We start from the raw sequence: 18,287 nt of genomic DNA, 5'->3' as shown, positions 1-18,287 counted from the left end.
GATAGCTAGAAAGCTTTTACTGGGGACTTACCCAGGCAAAAAAACTGATGCATTTCCAACAGTGACTTTTGTCTGAGGAACTAGTTCAGAATTTGTCCCCCAGATAAAAGAAGCATGCACCTATCTTTTCCTCAAAGTAATAAATGCAAACACCTAAAGCTAATTAATCTCTTACAACTCCCACTTTCATATAATCATAGAATCATAGCAAATTAGGGTTGGAAGGTACCTACCCCCTGCCCAAAGCAGGACCATCCCTGATTAAATCATCCCAGCCAAGGCTTTCTCTAGCTGGGTCTAAAACCTTCCAAGGTTTCCATCACTCCTGCCTTTTGTTCACATTTGATACCTACCTCAGCCCAGATGCTTCAAACACCTCGGTTTCACTTATGGTCTTTAATCAGACTCCCCCTGCTCTATGCAGGCCCCCAGATCAGTGCCCATCTCACAAGACTGCAGTGTAGAGTTGGCAAATCCTGCAAGGATGCATTTAATTCCTTCATTCCCCTCCCACATTTCTAAAAGAAAATAATAAATCATAGAATCATAGAAAGGAAGGGCTGAAAAGGATCTCTGGAGGTCACCTACTCTAACCCCTTGCTCAAGACAGGATCATTCCTGTATAAACCAAAGGAAGCAGCCAGAGGGCAGGTGGACACCAGTCTTGGGCTTGTGACCTCAGCTACAGCACTCTAAGGGATGGACTACTGCCAAGAGGCTATAGGCTTTGAAAGAGATTTGAGCCCAGATTTGAAACAGGGAACTCCTGATCTTCAGTCAAATGCCCTTTCACCAAGCTACAGTACACACCCTTTTAATTTCATGTCATTGGACATTAACAACACCATGGAAACTTGCTTTTGTGGCTTTTAGGTTCTTTAAAAAGGTTGGTATTCGGTGGGGGGAGGGATCAACTGATTGATGTTTTTGATATAACCTAAATGTAAGACTTGAGGCTCTGATCCTGCAACAGATCCCAGCACACTCAGAGCTCAATGTAGGCTTGGGTTCCTTTAAGACACTGTAGTACCAAGAAATACATTTAAATGATGTTTATAATTAAGAAACTCATCAACCTTCCTGCCTGCAGCAGGAGCTAGTTATGTCTGTCACAGCACTAGACAGACAGATTGTGCAGCTGATGGGGGATCTGCCATCATGCTGCCCTTATTCAGGCTGTGTTTCTCCCTGCACCTTTTCTCTCTCCCAACACCCACCCCTGCTTCTTGCTGCGGCCCAAGGCAGGTGATATAAATAGAAAGGTAGTTGTTTTTGCCTGCTTCTCTCCACGTCAGGAAGTGCAGTCTCTGGAACAGCTGTGCTGAAGATACATCACCAGGCTAAGCAGTCAGTAGGCACTAAATCTCAGCTCCATTCACTGCACTGGGAGTGGGCCATGGGAGCCCACCATGCCAGCTGGCCTGAAGCTGGCAGAGGCCTGCTCCATGGCCCACACTGCTTGCCCTGCCAGTGGTGTTTGTTTAATAACAAACAGTCCCTTAGCCCAGCTGAGGCTGCACAGGAGGCTCTGGATCCTCCCTTGCCTGTCAGTTTTGGGATCCAGACAGATGAAAGGATGCTGTCTGTCTCAGGCTGGGGGTAACAAGGAAGAGAGACATACAAAAGGGAAAGGAGGCTGCTTTCATCTTCCGCATGAAAAATGGGTCAGCAACCAATACTAAATAATGGATGGCCCCTATCTGAGCAGAACTGCATGGGTATAGACTGGCTGGCTGTCTACCTATCCTGTATGTTGCTCCATGGATAGGTCTGCCTCTTGGCCTATCATATATGCTGATCCATATCCATCCATCCATCCATCCCCATACACCTCCTGTATCTACCTACTTGTGTTTCTCTCTGTCCCCATACACTCCCTCCCTCTCTATCTCTATCTCTCTAGTAATGACACATTGCTCTCCAGATATCTTGATCTATCTATCTGCCTACCATCAACGCATGTAATAGAAGATCTTCACGTCTGTCTATCCACACATCCATGCCCTGGCTGCTTCCTTTTCCTGTCTAACTATTTCATCACTAAATTCACCCTCACTGGACAGCCTCTTGTTAGTTCTGATGCTTGGGGGCCCTGCAATGTCCTCAATTACAGCAGCACAACTGTACCAAAGTCAGTGAGCTTTCAGAGGCATAACCAAGGGGAATTTGCTCTGATGGACTCTAATTCTAATGAATCCCATTTTACTTATCTGCCTTGTAACCTCCCACTGTCCTCCCCTACAGATTGGATCCTACTCACATACACACAGCCAGACAAAGACGCATGCACAGCTACACTGATGACAAGAGCTCTTCTGTGCACACTCCTAATCCCTTTCCTTTATAAACCTCAATGCACTTTGCAAACAGGTTGAGAACCCTTCTGCCCACCCTGGCTGTACAGAAGCCAGGCACATCTTAGGCCTACTTTTGATGGTTCACCTGGCATGACACCTGGCACCTACAAGTAAATTTCACCCTGAGGGGGGGACTTCATTTCCAGCTGATGTTTAGTTTTTGCAATTGGCATGTGGCAGCAGCCTGAAACATGATGATTATTTACAGTTTGGGAACAGCTGATGCTCCAGTCAAGATCTGGACCCTGCTGCATAAGACACAGCATAGACACATCAATTGATGGGCAGGAAACTGAGGCACACAGAATGAAATGGACTTGCCTTAAATCACACTGCACATCAGTGCCAAAGCCAAGACTAGGACCCAGTTTTCACCTGGCCAAGGCCAATGACCTTGCAGCTAGAGCACATCACCTCCTACTGTCCTGGGCGCTTGTTCTCAGCTTAGAGCCTGCACTTACAGCTTGAGTCATGGGACATAGGTGAAAGAAATCCTCTATTCCCAATACCAGGCCACAGACCAACTATAAGGACCACTACAGTTCCAAGATGGCAGGAGCTTCTGTGGCTGTGACCCTGCTTCTACCATACGTGTGCCTATGCAGGTGGCATGGACAGTAGAACCAGCACAATAAGCCTCTGTCCAGCTTTGCCCTGTGCCCTCCCTGGCAAAGCACTGAGCAGGGGTGTATGAGAGCATGGAGCTCCTGGGCCCTAGCATCTCCAGCTCTGATGCATTCAAAGATTGTTTTAGCTGCAGTCCCTGCCTTGTGCATGTGAATGATTTGAAATCAGCATGGACAGTGCGTGCAAAACAGAGCCCATTCTGGACCTCTCTGACCTCAGGCTATGACAGGACCCCACAGGTGGCAAGAGAGGGTGGAATGAGGCTCAGATCTCCAGTATTCCTAGGGCCCATGCCTCACCATTGCACCTTTGTTGCAGGGGAGTGGTGAGAATGGACATCAAGCTTCAAAATGTGGACATCAACCAGTGTGCCAGAGGGACAGGCTGGTTCTCGGATACACACCGCTGTGATCTCAACAGCACGCAGGTAAAGCCCCCCCCGTTCCCTGCACTGCTTTCACAACCACTTCCTAGGTACTCTCAAGCTCATCACAAAGGAACAGACAGTGTCCCTCCCATGCCCAGCTCAGATCTAGGATCCTAAGAAAATGGGACTGGAAGGGACCTCATAAGTCCAGCTTCTTGACTAAACCATCCCAGGGTGTCCCTACACTCTGATATGGGATTTCAGCTTGGTGAGAGTGGGGATGGAAACTACAGTGTAACTGAATTTTCTCCCCTGATGCTGCTAGGTCCTGATCAGAGCTCCCTAGAGCCAACAGAAAGACCCCATCTGACCTCAGCAAGGACTGACCCAGACCCATTTGCTTCTAACCCTTGATGACATGATACCTCCTTGCAGATTGACTCCTCTTCCAAGAGTCTTTCCTCTTTCCTGTGTTGCTTCCTCTCCCAGGTTCATATGACAAGGTTCCCCCCTCTGCTGCTGACCCATCTGCTTATTTCAGCTGCTCCCTGCCTCACAGCTGATAAGCTTCATTGTGCAAATCTCCATTTAAGCCTTTTTTTTCTCCTTTTGGCCATGAGACTCAGAGTGTAACATGCCTCCTTAGGAAGCCCCTTCCATTCCCAGACAGCTGCCTCCAGAGACAGCAGTGGCTTATAGCCATCAGACCAGATGCTGCAGCTCAACATTATGTAGCTACTGGCCAAAAATAAGCCCTATGCTAGAAGTTTCTGAGCAAATGCAGTGGGCGTTTGAAAAGCCACCAGAAACAGAGCCGTCTCCTGCACATAATCCCTCAAATAAGGACCCCACTGAGTAGAATAATCTCTTTGCAACTTTACTGGCCTGTGTCCAGGCACCCCAAAGCTTTAATATATTTTGTTCCCTGAAAGGCAAAAAGAGCAGTTATCCCCATTTCAAAGACAGTTCAGGGCCAGGGCAATGAAAGATGTCTTCACTGCAAAAAACAGTGGTATCTTAAGTTGAAGAAGCTAGCAATCTCCTTGCTTTCCACAAGTTTTACCCCACGTTGCTATGTCTTAATTACCATTTAAGGGCCCAACAGCTTTTTGTAGCAGAAAGACACTGTAGCCATTAGCTGAAAGCTAAAAGATTAGCTGTCTGCCCCAAGTGAGCTAATATATTTTTGCAAAAAACATGCACTTAGAAGTGGGTTACCCATAAACTTTGTAGCAGGGAAGAAAAAGGAATTCAGGCCTCTGGAGAAGCAGGCTACTGGCCCAACGACCTGGACCCCTGCCTCCAGCATGGCCTGAAGGAACAAGTATAGTGCTAAGGGTCAAGAGCTCCTGGCTCTCTCACTCCCTCATGGTGCAGCTTTGAAACAATCTCCTCATCTTCCCAGTGGTTCTACCTGTCTCTTGAGGGGGGAAAATCTTGATTTCCTACCTCTCAGGGGCATTGCAAAGATAAATGAGTTAATATCTGCTCATATAAAATGCCAGGTATGATGAACTAGGGACTAGTCAGATCACAGCTGAGTTTGCTTTCCCCATTAGGATCTCATGGTGAAAGGCACTGGCTAGACATTCCCAAAGAGCCAATTCCTTCTCTACCCACCCCCTGGGTCCTGACATGACACCTATTTCTATCACCTTGCCTATCAAATGTACGCGCACACTGACTGGGAAGGGAGGTCACTGGGGGCAGGGGTGGGGGACTCAGAGTCAAAGGCCTGTTTGATTCTTGGTGCCTCTGCTGAGATCAGTCAGCTGGAGGAGGCTTTTTTGTAATGTCAACTCCTGTTGCGTAGGAAATGAACCTGAGACTATCAAATCCTCCTGTGCAGGCCTCTGAAACAGACCATGGATAGTCACAGTCTTGAGGTACACCTGGCCTGAACTAGAATTGAACTGCTGGCCTTCAGGCCTTGCCCACACCCCTCACCTGCCCTGACATCTGCCTCAATGCGTCCTTCACTTTTCCCCCACAATGGCAACTTCTCTTTCCATTAAGCTCTTCTCCTGCAAGCCCTACCCCAAAAGGAATCATGGACCATTTATCACACTGACAGCCCTGCTGGTGGGTCCCTTTCTTCCCCCCCAACTCTGTGTTTGCCTTGGTTATTTGGACTGTAAGCCCTTCAGATGGGGCTTCACTCATGATCTGGGGGCCCAGTTTCAGCCAGTATCTAGCTACCACTGTAATTAACCTGATTAATAGCAGGAGCAAGGAGTGACTACTCAGCACCCCACTGCTGATGCTCAGAGCCACCTGTCGTGACCGGGGTCCCCCTCCTACTCTCAGAACAGAGCAGTGTGGTGACTTGAGGACCTGAACACTGAATCTCATATGCTGCCAAGTTCCCCAGGCCCAGCCAGTGACTGCTCACTGCTCCCATCTCTGGCTCTCCCAGCTTCACCCCCTCCCCAAACTGAGTCTCTGCCTGCCACCACTCTAGGACAGTGGGGCTCCACAGTTGGCTCCTGTGAAGCTCTTGACCAGTGCCACAGGCTTCCCAGCCTGCCGTTGCACAGATGTCTCTGCACTACCCAGAGACCTTCTATCTGGTTGTGGGAACTCTGGTTTTTAGTTACCCTTCCAGGAGCCACCTGTCAGTAAACCAGAGATGCAGGCTTAGCCAAGAGATTTCCTAATCCATCCACACGTGACTCCTAACACACCAAAGAGTTAAAGACTTAGAGAACATAGACAATCCCTGAATGTTGCCCCCACCTCACTCCAATTTTACCCCCTGTGGTGCAGCCCTGGTTGGGTCCACATCCATTGTGCCTGACTCCATTTCCCCTGATAGTCCTGGAGTTGCTCCTTGGCTTAGGAAAGGCTCTGAAACAGATTCTTCCCTCTTTGGTGAGAAGGAGAAACAGGGGCTGACCCAGCTCTATGCACAGATACTGGACAACACCCTTCTCTTCAGAGGGGTTTCTGTGAGAAGAGTCCATTCAAAGGGCAAACAAAGTCAAGGAGAGCCATGCCAAGTTTGTGAACCTTGACTGGTCAGTCACCACCCTACAGACCTGGCTTCTCCATCACGTGCCAGATGCCTGATGCAAAACAGAGGAGTTAATCCACACAACGGGTATGGTTGCACGTGCATTCACACAGTTAACCAGAACCTGGAGCCAGTCCTGGTCAGACTGTCCCATGCACTCCCCTTCCCTGGCTTCCACCCTCACATCTCAGAGTCATAAAAAAGTGTCACATTTTGTGCATGCACACACACATACATATTTACACTTCATGTAGGTACATCAGCTATGGTTTGAAAATCACCACTGTTTATATGTTACAGTACATCTTAAAGGACCCAGTTGAGATTGGGGCTCCACTGTGCAAGGCACTTTAAAACACTTTGCAAAAGATGACCGTGCCCTGAGCAGTTTACAGTCTAAATAGGCAGGACAGACAAAGGAAAGACTATTATACACACTTGGTGGATGAGTAAGGCACAGAGACCAGGGGTGTGTCTACAATGCAATGCAAAGATGTGACTGCAGCTAGTGTACACCTATCTGAGCTGGCTGTAAATTACTGGTATGCAGTTAGGTATCCAGGTTGTAGCCATATTGGTCTAGAGAAAAAAGCAATCAGGGCTCATAGTATCTTTTATTAAACTAACAATATTTTTGCAAAAGAATTTCTTTAATTGCAAACACCTCTGACCACCTGAAACCTGAGATACTGCTCCTGCCTTTGTTTCAAGGTAATTTGCATCATCATAGAGCCTTACAAGAGCTGAGAGACTCCTTACCAGCTAAGAACTGCCTGCTCAGAAGAGTTTTCCATCTATTGACTCCTCTGTGAAATCCTATGAAATACGAACTTTCATTTCTACCTAGGAGAACTTTTACAGCCTTTTCTCTGATGTCTGATGAAGGATGTTTGTGCCCAAAAGCTTGCAATTAAAGAATTTTTTTGCAAAAGTCTTGTTGGTCTAATAAAATATATCACCTCTACTAGAAGCCCTGATTGGTATGTGGTTAGAGCGTTAAGCTAACTACCATACTGTTCTGATTATAAGCCCACCTTTTTTTTTCCCCTCGGAATAAACTATAAAGATCTCCCTTGACTTTGTGGACTCAGCCTATAATTGGAACCTTGAGAGTCTCGAGTTTTGTACTTGCAGTATTTCTGTGCATGCAGTGAAAAAAGCCCAGTCAGAAATATTTTCAGTGGTGCTTTTATTTTAGCAACTTTAGTGCATTTAACCCTTTGCATCTGTTCCTTGGTTATTTGTTTCCCTGTGGGAGCGAGATGTTCTTCCCTCTACCAGCTAAAACGTATGGCAGCTAAAATTCTCCTGTGGGAGTTTTGTAAGGACAGCAGCAGTTCAATGTATTGATCTTCAGTTGTTGCCTTATATTCAGGGACAATGCTGTTTTTTCCTAAAAAGGAACCTGGAAGTGTGGGTTAACTTATATGCAGGGTCAACTTATAATCAGAACAATATGGTAAAACGAGGTAGCCCACAGCAGAACAGTGTTCAGCATTACCTCCCAAGACCCTGCACAGATTTTGGGGTAGCTAGCAGAGCTCAGTGCTACCCTGTTCTCAGAACTTAAGATAAGTAGAACTTAAGATGGGAGTGACCAGTGCTACTCCCTGGAACACACTCAAAAGTGAGATGCTGAAAGGGTCCTTGGGCCTCCTCCATATAGCAACTGCCAAGATGTTTTTTTGAGAACAGACATTCTTTTAGAATAGCTGGAGTGATAAAGCAGAAAGCTTGCTTCTCAGTCATGGTCTTGGGAGCAGTGAGGAGATAGTGGAGACCTACCCCCAGTGACTGACCTGTGGCAAAGCAAAGCTGTCCCCCGGTCTCCTGAATCCCAACCCCGTAGCCGCTAAGGCCTTCCTGCCTTGTCCGTTTTCATCTAGAAAACTGGAACAAGATGCAGAGGCACAACTAGAAATGTTTGTACCCCAGACAGAGGGGAGGGTAGTTGGGGGTACCAGCACTGGAGAACCATACCTGACCCAAGACTCAAAGACATCCCCGCCTACTGCTGCCATGGCATGCACTCCCCACAGGCTGCCATTCTGGTGCCCCCTCTAAAGCAGCACCAGGGGCTGGTGCCCTGCTTATTCACTCCTAGTTACACTACTGCCAGGGACAGGTGTAGAACAAAGTGAGGAGACCTCACTCCACAGCTCACCTTTGACACAGCAACACAGCTGGCACCCACATGATTAGATGAATAGAGATATCAGATTAGAATGATTTCAAGGTGTGGGGCAGGGAGGGGGGCTTAACATGCTTGGGAGCATCTCTGACACCACACTGAGCATCCACCTCTATCCTGGCCTGCTGGGAGCTCTCTCTCAAATCCCTCTGCATAGCAAGAAAGGGCAAAGCCAATACAGAGAACAGGAAGAGGATGGCAGAGATCCACCTGATTGTTTTAATTTAGTTTAATAATTTGGGGATTAAGCGATTCAGTTCTCAGGATCTAATGTCCAATTTGGTCTCCTGAAGCCTCCAGGGTAACTGATGAGCACAGCGAGGTGCCCCCTCCCCATCCCTGGCCCTTTTCTTTACATTTAATAATACATTAAAATAAAGAAAGGAAGCGGCCTAGCATTGTTAATTAATGAGTTGCACCTCGCCCTGCTTCTCTTTTCGCCCTCCTCTCTCCCATGCTGGGTAAATACCACAGACTTGTAGATCCCTGTGTGTGTGTAATTAAAAGACTTCCTTTGAATTACTGCAATGCTATGTAAAGGCTCCTAATAGTGTTTGCAGGGTTAATGCACTCTGATTAACACCCCCCACACACACACACACCACCACCACCACCACCACCAGGGAGAGAGTGAAAGCGCAGAACCTGGATACCAGAGGAGGGGGAGATGGTGGGCACCCAAGAGCAAAGTGAGGGTGTCGGGGTAGGGGTGGAGGTGGCGGAAGGCATATGGGGCTTTGGAACCCCAGGGTAAGAGTGCTGCCGCCCTGCCTGTGCCCTTCATCACCACAGCTCAGACATCTCTGTTCATACAGCCCAGGAGTATTTCATGAGCTATGGTTGCTCCTGTCTGTCATGGCTCCTCTGCCCCTATGCCTGGCCCCTATTCCATCCCCCCCCGCACCCCGCACAAAGTGAGTATGGTTTATTGCCAGCATATCCACTCCCTTCTATCCATGGCTTCAACCTCTGCCAACACTTTTTTGTGGTTACTTGGCTCCTCCTACTCATGGCACAGCTCCATCCCAGTTACCTGTGTGGCCATAGTCCTCCATGATCAGTGTGTGAAGCTACAGGACAAAGCTGATAGTCCCCAGCTTGCTATTGCCAAAAGTGGATGAGTACCATCCACAGCCGAGACCAGGGGTCCAAGTGTACAAACATGTGGTAAGAGACAGTCTCTGGCCTGAATTGCTGGGTGTGCAGTACAAAGAAGAAGCAACTCGCCCAGAGTCACATAGCAGAGCAGTGACAGATCTGAGGGAAGAGATGATCTCATGGGGTCCTTTCCAGCCCTACAATTCTTGAATCTGTGTGAACCCAGGCATCTTGGTTTCTGGTTGAGTGCCCCCCATCTGGTCTGTACTTCTCTCACACCCCCTTTTGCATCTCTTCTGGTGGACTCAGGGGGTTGAGATTGGGACCCAGTTGCCCAGAGGCACCTATAGCTGCTTTCGCATAGAGGGCTTGTTCTAGATTCCCTGTTTCCTGTCTGCTTTTGAAGTAGTTCCACAAGTTAAAATGCTACTTCTGTAATCGCAGACCCAGAGAACCAGTCACTGTCCCTGAAGAGAGAGAGACAACACATACTGACACACTGACCTGAACAGAAGGGGATACACAGACAGGTAGTTAGCCCTGAAGTTAGGCTGAATGCAGGGAAGGGTGGCACCTTATAGACTAACACACTCAGAGAGACTTAAGCTTTCATAGCCTACTTTGTCAGATGCCATGACAAGGTCTTGTTTTTCTGAACTAGTTAGAAGGTGCCACCTTGCCCAAAAGGGTTTACAGGGTAACAAAGACCCTATTGGATATATCTCAAGGGAGAAATCACAGATGGGGCCCTTGACATGGCTAGGAAGAGCCCTAGGATGGAAAGCAGAGAGCTCCAGGACCTTCGTTTCCAGTTTCCAGACCAGTGATCAAAAGCAACTGTATGATGGCTTTGCACTGGGCTGTGGAACTACTGCTATAGTCTCTTCCTCAAAAGGTGTAAGTTTACTGCTCGAGCTAGGGTTGAAATTTGGAATTTCTCAAGTAGGAAAGCTTAACATTTCCCAGTTCTAGAGCAGATGCAAATTGGGAAATGTCAAGATTCCCTGGAAGAAAAGACACTGTCAAAATAACTGCAAACATCCTCCTCCCTCCTCTGCCCCCCGCAGTGGAAAATTTCACCCAAAGGGACATGATCTGGCAGGGAACTTCAGTTTCAGCAAAATGGTATTTTGATGATGCTTCAATGAACATTTTAATGGCCAGCTCCATTTATAGCACAGGCGACCCTGCCTGGATGGCAAAAGAAACTGGATATTACTAAGCAGACCTAATTCCCTTTCTGCCTCATGCCAGGTCAAGGCACAAGACACATGGCCATCGCAGTAGGAGGGCAGATTGACTTCAGCCTTGCAGTGCAGAATTGCTGTGTGGAAAAAGCAGTATCCACAGGCTCTGTGAGCCAGCAGTGCAACTGTCTGCCAAAGTGTGTGGGGACCAGGTGTTGATCTGCAGGGAAGGAAAGAAGCCAGGAAAGAGAATAGATGAAGGCGGTTGTGGGGGAGACTGTCCTCTGCCCCATGCCAGAGTCAGCTACACTGGATCAACAGACTACAGCTGAGCAGCAAGGAGGCATGTTAGAGAAGAGATTTATACTCGGTGTCTAACTCAGGGTCTCTTCCAGTCTCCATTCTCATCACAAACTGCACCCCACTTCACCCCTGCCTACCTCTGCCTCCACTACCACCTCCCTCCCTTCTTTCTTTCTTTTTTTTTTTTTCATTTGATATCTCGGGCCAAATTAGTTCCAGCTTGTGTCAACTAAGCAGAGCTTGATTATTCACGTCTGTGTGGTGCTACCACTGGCAAGTATCTTACCTCCTGGACTCTTCAGCCTGGGGCCTCAGATACTCCCAAATCCATGACAGGCATCCTACATGCAAGCCCCAAGCCCAGAGGCCTTGGAGTTCACATGCCACCTAGTCTCACGTGCCCCTAGCCAAAAGGTCAAAGGAGCTCTGAAGCACAACCCCTGTAGTGTGAATTCATAAGGTCAGTTCCTCTTCCTTGTATGAGTGCCAGAGAGACCTACCACCCACAGCTATTCTGCCTGGAGGTTTATGAGAGCAGCAGTGGGCTTTCCACTACCCCACCAGCCCTTTCCTCAGCTCCTGAACCACTCCCAGCTCTCCCCTTGCAGACAGGCTGTCCTACTTCTCCTTTGTTGGCTTAGGTTTAAGGGGTCTCCAGCCCCCTGGCATTAGCAGGGCAGCTCTCAGCAGGCTGCAGGCACCCTGCTTTCGCTGTCATGCTAGCAATCGCTCAGTGGGATTTGTCTCTCGGGGATTAGTGTGCTTTGCAGCATTAGGTGTCCATTTAGGTTTTAGGAGGGGATTTGAGCATTGGGCTTTTGCTTTTAATTCTTAAATGTTTAACCACTGCTTTCCAGAAATAAACTGGCAGGGAGACTGGGGCTGAACTGAACAGGGTGGGGCAGTCCATGAGGGTGCCTAGGAGGTGGGAACACCCAGCAGGTGTTGGAAATGGCCAGAGCTTCAACCTTTAGGTGCATGGGGCTGTACAGGGCAGGGGATGCATGAAACTTACGTGCTATCATGTGCTCTGTTTAGTGCGTCCCCCAGGAAAACCGTGGCTTTGTTCTTGGAAGGTACCTCTGCCTGTGCAAGCCAGGGTTCTACGGTGCAAGCAGGTCTCCCATCACTGCCCAGCCTGGTAGGTAGCCACTCTCCCCGGCCTTCTGTCTTGTCCTGTCAACTGGGCTTTGGCTGGCTCTCGAGTCACACCTACAATATAGTGGCAAAACTAGATATTCAGCTCTTCCCACTCCACCTTACAGCAGTATCTGAGCCCTCTTCCAACACACGCATACCTTGGTGAGGTGGGGAGGAAGTGCTGTTATCCCATTTTACTAGTAGGGAGTTGAGGCACAAAGCTGGGGAAGGGCCAGATTTTTTGTCAGGTTACAGCGGTGCCCATTGAAGTGCATGGGAATTAGGCATTTTCATCCCCTAGAGGACTTGCATCAGTATTGCATCAGACTTTGAAACCCATGCCTCCCAGCACCTGGTTAGTGCCTTATTAGCCACAGTACCAGCCTTCCTTCCCAGCTGCTTCATGCGGCAAGTCCAGAGCATCATACCTAGCAATCACAAGGCATTCAAAGCACCTGACATGCCCAATGTATTGCCCTCTCACAGCTGCAATTCCATGTGCTGGAATGACATGCAAGGGAAGAGACCGGATGTTGGGGTTCTGCCTGATCTACCTCCTCATTTAGCCTTAACCCTGGGTCAATCTTCCACCCAAATGCTATCTGGGGGAACGTGCTTCTCATACCTCCCACATTAGCCCAGAATCAGAGCCCCTCCCTGCACTCCAGTGAGGGAGGAAGAGCTGCAGGCACACGCACAGGTGGGAATTAGTGGGTCAAATTAAACCAAACTCATTAAGCCAACTTCACATCACACGTGGAAGGACCTGTGTATGCACACTGCATCCTTGAGAGGCCAAAGACAGAAGAAAAGCCAAATCACCTTCTTTTACCTTAAACACCATGCACCATGCATGCAAAAGGATTGCAAAGGAAGCGGGAAATGCCCCCAGCTCTGAAAAGCGGGATTTTACCCCTGTTTGGTCCTGGAAGGTGCAAGAACATCAGCCCTGAGTTCTGTTGTCTGAGTGAAATTGATGGCAAGAGATAAAAGCCATACAGAGCTATTGTAAGCCTCTCACGCATTCCCTTTCTGTCCAGGGATAGAGAAAAGCTCATCTCAATATGGAGAAGTGAGTCCCGGGAATTTGCTGGAGTGCCGCCCCTGCCAGGAGGGATGCGTGACGTGTGTGGACGACACCCCGTGTTTGATCCAGGAGGATTGGTCCCTGCGGGCTGCCGTCCTCTCTTGCCAAGCCTTCTGCATGCTGGCTGTCTTTCTCAGTATGCTGATCTCCTACCACTTTAGAAAGAGCAAGGCAAGGCAACAAGCTCTCACTGAGGAACTGGGTTTCACTGTGGCGCCCCTATGCTCTGCTATCAGGGACTCAAACATACTCAGCCCTGGGCACATCACCTCTCTGCGGTGCCTCCTGTGGGACCCACAGAGCATATGGCCTGAGTTCTTCTCAATACCTTACAAGAAAGAGACCTTGTGTAGTGGCCTGAGCACAGGCATGGGGACAGAGACAGCTATGTTCCCACCTGTGCTCTGATGCCAAGTCACGTTGGGTACCTGACGTGAGCCCTCTTGGGAATGATTTTCAGAGCCCTGACTTCAACTGAAGCTAGACACAGTCAACACCCCTTACTAATTCAGACCACAAGTATCTCACCTGGGCCCCCAAAACTAAGACAGCCCATGTCATGTTGCTCCTTATTCTCCATAAAATGTCTGCCGTAATTCACTTACCAGGCCCAGGGCTGGGGGCATGGAAGCTGGCTGTATAGAAAAGGGGGCATTTACCCCTATGCAGGCAAAATGACCCCAAACCTTCCCACCCCTCAGGTCCCAAACCAGCTCTGCAGAAGGCTTCTTGTTGGCCCCTTGTACAGGGATGAATTTAACCCAAAGTCCCTTTAAGGTGAGGACAGCCAAGCATTGCAGTTGGATGGCTGTTAAAGCACAGGAGGGGAAGTCACATGACCTCAGTTCTGTCCCCAAAATTTGGATCAATCATGTCTCCTCCCCAAGCCTCAGTTTTCATATCTCCATAATGGGGCTGATAAAAATATTGACCTACTCCACTCATGGTGGGAGGGGCCTATGGTCAGCCTGTGATTCCTCGTAAATGCTTAAGAAGTGCTGTGCATTCTCATTCGTTATTACTGTTGCCGGTTTGGTCTTCTGACACTTACCTCCATTTTTCTTTAGAGTCAGATCTCCCCTAGAAGACGAAAGGTTTCCACACACTTCTACTTTTAGTTCCGATAGGAGAAGGTGCCTCCTGCTGGCGGGCTGTCTCACCCATCCCACTAGGCTAATTCCACTCCCAATGCCTTCCAACTCACTTCATTTTCCCCAGGGATTACTCCAAGAATCAAGCTGTAGCATAGAGACTAGCCTGATTTGTTGAGACATGTTCCTACCACTACAAGGTGACCTGTGGGGGGTGCTGGGAACACCTTGCACCTCACAGCACAGGCTCATTCAAGAATATGTCATTTGCATTCTGCTCTGTCCTCTGCCTTGGCACAATGCCCTTGAATGATTCATTCCCCCACCACATGGGTCCTCTATTATGTGAGTGTGTGTGCCTCTCTCTCTTTCTCTCCCTAGAGGATCCGTGCATCAGGAGTTATCCTGCTAGAAACTATCCTCTTTGGATCTCTGCTTCTCTACTTCCCTGTGAGTATCTGACTTGTACATGGATGCCAATGCTCTCTCCCTTTGTTCCCCTAGGTAATCCCAACTCCAAGGAGGAGGCTGGGCTGGATGGGAGTAGGTTCATCTTCTCCCATTTTCAGACCTTCCTGTGCCCGCCCTGTGCCATATTACCTGAGATCCCCAGCAGTTCCATCTCAGTCACACACATGGGGTCGAATCCATCATGGATCGCTTTTACCCCAGGACGCAAACCCCTCCTTTACCAAAACAGGTCCCAGGCCATGCTCTAAGTCTGCCTGCTGGTGCTCTGCTGCAGACTCATCACCAAGCTGCAGCTTCAGAAGCTGCACCACTGTCCCAATTTCTTCTGCCTCTCTAGTTTCTACAGTCAGTGCCTCTGCTGCCTTGTAAGAGCACTCAGGTAGTACCATGATGAAGACAGAGTGTGCAAACACCTAGACAGGTGGATTTCAACCTTTTTTCATTTGCGGACCCCTTAGCAATTTCAAATGGAGGTGCAGACCCCTTTGAATTGTAAGTGTCACATACTTTTGATTTATCAGAGGTTAAAAAATACTGACCTGGACAGATAAGAGCCCTTTGTTTCAGCAGAGGAAGGACAAAGACCTCTATTTCCATCCCCGCTGGGGATGAGATCCACTCCTCCTGTCTCATGGGAACCCATTTGTGCAGGGTGGGAAGGCTCAGTCTGTTGTCAGAGAAAACCCCATGTTCCACTCAAAGACTTCTGTAGATGCAGCAGTAGCTAGGAAAAGCCCAGTAAAGATCCAGGTCAACTCCAATTCCACTGGGGCCATTTTGTACATAGACCGCTGACATCAAAGGCTCCTCAATTCCTGGGATCCACCATACTGCCATTGCATGGGAAGGCAAGAGGTGCTCCTACAACCTTAGAAAGCCTAGAATGCAAATCAGGGGCACCTCAGAGAGAAGGCTGTGTGCTGTGCATAACAGGCACTGGAAGCAGTGCTTGCTAGATAGACTGCTTCCTTCACTTTTGCTTCCTAAGTAGGAATATGGATTTCTCCTCTGCACCAACAGCAGCACAAAATTTGACCTTGCCCTGGGCATCCAATTGCTAATTTCACCAGTCTGGCCTTCATCAGCCACAGCAGAAACCTTCTTGAGGACTGAAAACCCTTTTTTCCTGATGACCAGTAGAATTAATCCTCCTCTAAATCTTCTCTCTCCTGAAAGATTTGCAGCATCTGCCATAGAGACAGCAGAGAGCAGTGAACAAACCTTTTGAAAAGAAGCTGATCCTCAAGCCTCTTAGCTGGTTTCTGACGCAGCCTGCTCCCTGTTCCCTGGATCCTCATTGCACATTTTAGCCTGGTTGTCTGGTAGATTACAGTGCAGGGCCAGACCTTTGTGTGAGACCCCCAGAAACATAAATCCAGCCACAGATAAGGGGCTTAGAGGACCTCAACTAGAGCCTGAAATTTATCACCCAAGCTCCATTACTCTGTTCTCATTTTAGGTGCTTCTAGGCTGCACATCAGTGTGATATCCAGATCTGGTCCCTTCTAACATATCCTGCTAACCAGGTCATATTCCATCTGAGGCAGTATTGTCCTTGTTGCTCAGGCAGGGGATCATGAGTCAGACACTCTGGTACATCAGTTTGGCTTCCACAGTGAATCATTGTCTGAGGGGAGGCTGTCATCAATCTGTGCCTCAACCTCCCTGTCTGTATGTGCTGGCAGCTACACAGGATACAGCACCAGGAGACACAACAATGCAGGCCCTTTTCTCCCTTGGTAAAAGTGAGTTGTTTTCCTGTGGGCATCATATGGGGTCTGCCTGAGCAAGGCAATGCCAGCACACAGATACAAGCAGGAGGAGTGGCCAGGTTCTCAGGAATCACCATCTATCTAGTCCCCTACCTCTAACCCTAGCTAGGAGCATCTGACTCAGGGACAGGTGCAGGAAACCCTGCAGTCAAGGAATAATGGTATTCCCAGGAGAAGCCAGAGCATTTATGATCCTTCTTATCTATTGCCTGCTTTTGCTAGTATATATATATTCTCCTAGGGCTGCAGTCTCATTTTCACTCAAGCTTTATTGACACCAAGAAAAAAGGTGAGGACCTAACAGTGCAATTTTGTGCCAGTGCAGACTAGCCACGTGTTTTTTTTTATCCAGTTCTGGTGCTCTGGGACTTTATCATGGCCTACAAAGTCATCCATACCCCCTTGAAAGTTCCAGCATCCTGCCCACATGGCCTAGGGGTGGCTTAATTGTAAACAAGACCCAGGGGCAGGTGTAAAAAGTGGAAACTTCAAGTGACACAACAGCTTCCCAGGACAGAGATCTGAGCTGTGTGGAGCTACTTCTCTCATTCTCTCTCCCCTCTCTATGCTCAGGTGTTTATCCTGTACTTCAAGCCAAGTATTTTTCGCTGTATCGTCCTGCGCTGGGTGCGCATGCTTGGATTTGCAATTGTCTATGGGACCATCACCCTCAAGCTATACAGGTAATGGCACGAGGGGCTCGTTGGCCCCTGCCTCTGCCAGTGGAGTTACCCCCAGGATGGATTTTGCCCTGAATGTACAAACGCAGGAGGCAAAACCTTCACACTCCTGAGGCAGCAGCTGTCCCGCTCTGAGTCAGCCTCATAGTGACTTCCCACAGATCCAGCTTCAAGCTATGAATGGTACAGTCCTCCTCAATTGATCTCCTCTCAACAGAAGCTCATGAGGCTGTAGATTCCTTATGGTCAAGTCCAAGGGAAACATACTGTGACTGATCTTGCTCCAAGCAGTAGAGGGCCTTTTTTTTTTTTAGCTACTGAACTCACTACCGGTAGGGAGTTTGAAGTTAAATTAACATCACCTGCATGGCCTTAGTCCTGATGCATTTCATATTCTAATAACCTTCCTTTAGATGGATTTTTCTTTAGTGGAGTAACTGCACAAGCACAATATACCAAAGCTCAGGGTGAAATCCACTCCTATACAAGCACCAGCACAAAGCCTGGGAACCACATTAAGCCTTTGTTAAGTCATCAGCTGGTCATAGAGCCACTGGATGCTAGTGTTGCTTCCTCCCTCTGCTGTGCAGGGTCCTGAAGGTGTTCCTCTCCCGTACGGCCCAGCGAGTCCCCTATATGACCAGCGGGCGGGTGCTGAAGATGCTGGGGCTGATCCTGCTCTTGGTGCTCTGGTTCCTGGCAGCCTGGACAGTGGGGATGCTGGAGAACATTGATAAGAACATCCCACTGGTGATCCGCTCCCAGACTCCCCGGGGCCTTCAGTTCTATATCTGCGACCATGACCGGTGGGACTACATGATGGTTGTGGGTGAGACTCTGCTCTCAGGGCTCCAGATGTCACAGAAAAGGAGGTGTGGGGACATTTTTAGTTTGCCCATGGAT

General features: G+C 48.6%; 1 protein-coding gene across 1 annotated transcript in view; it reads left to right on the top strand.

Moving 5' to 3' along the window:
- Positions 1 to 18,287, top strand: part of GPR179 (G protein-coupled receptor 179) — a 44,707-nt gene that overhangs the window by 6,749 nt on the left and 19,671 nt on the right. The window contains exons 2-7 of the mRNA XM_019550245.1: positions 3,303 to 3,411; positions 12,182 to 12,284; positions 13,324 to 13,541; positions 14,843 to 14,911; positions 17,278 to 17,387; positions 17,975 to 18,213. Coding sequence (XP_019405790.1) covers positions 3,303 to 3,411; positions 12,182 to 12,284; positions 13,324 to 13,541; positions 14,843 to 14,911; positions 17,278 to 17,387; positions 17,975 to 18,213 — 848 coding nt within the window. The remainder of the gene's footprint in view (positions 1 to 3,302; positions 3,412 to 12,181; positions 12,285 to 13,323; positions 13,542 to 14,842; positions 14,912 to 17,277; positions 17,388 to 17,974; positions 18,214 to 18,287) is intronic.

Source organism: Crocodylus porosus, unplaced genomic scaffold, assembly GCF_001723895.1.
Source record: "Crocodylus porosus isolate Cpor-Errol unplaced genomic scaffold, CroPor_comp1, whole genome shotgun sequence".
In the NCBI taxonomy this organism is placed as follows: domain Eukaryota; kingdom Metazoa; phylum Chordata; order Crocodylia; family Crocodylidae; genus Crocodylus; species Crocodylus porosus.
Note: the sequence above shows the minus strand (reverse complement) of the source record. Positions and strands in the feature narration are given on the sequence as shown.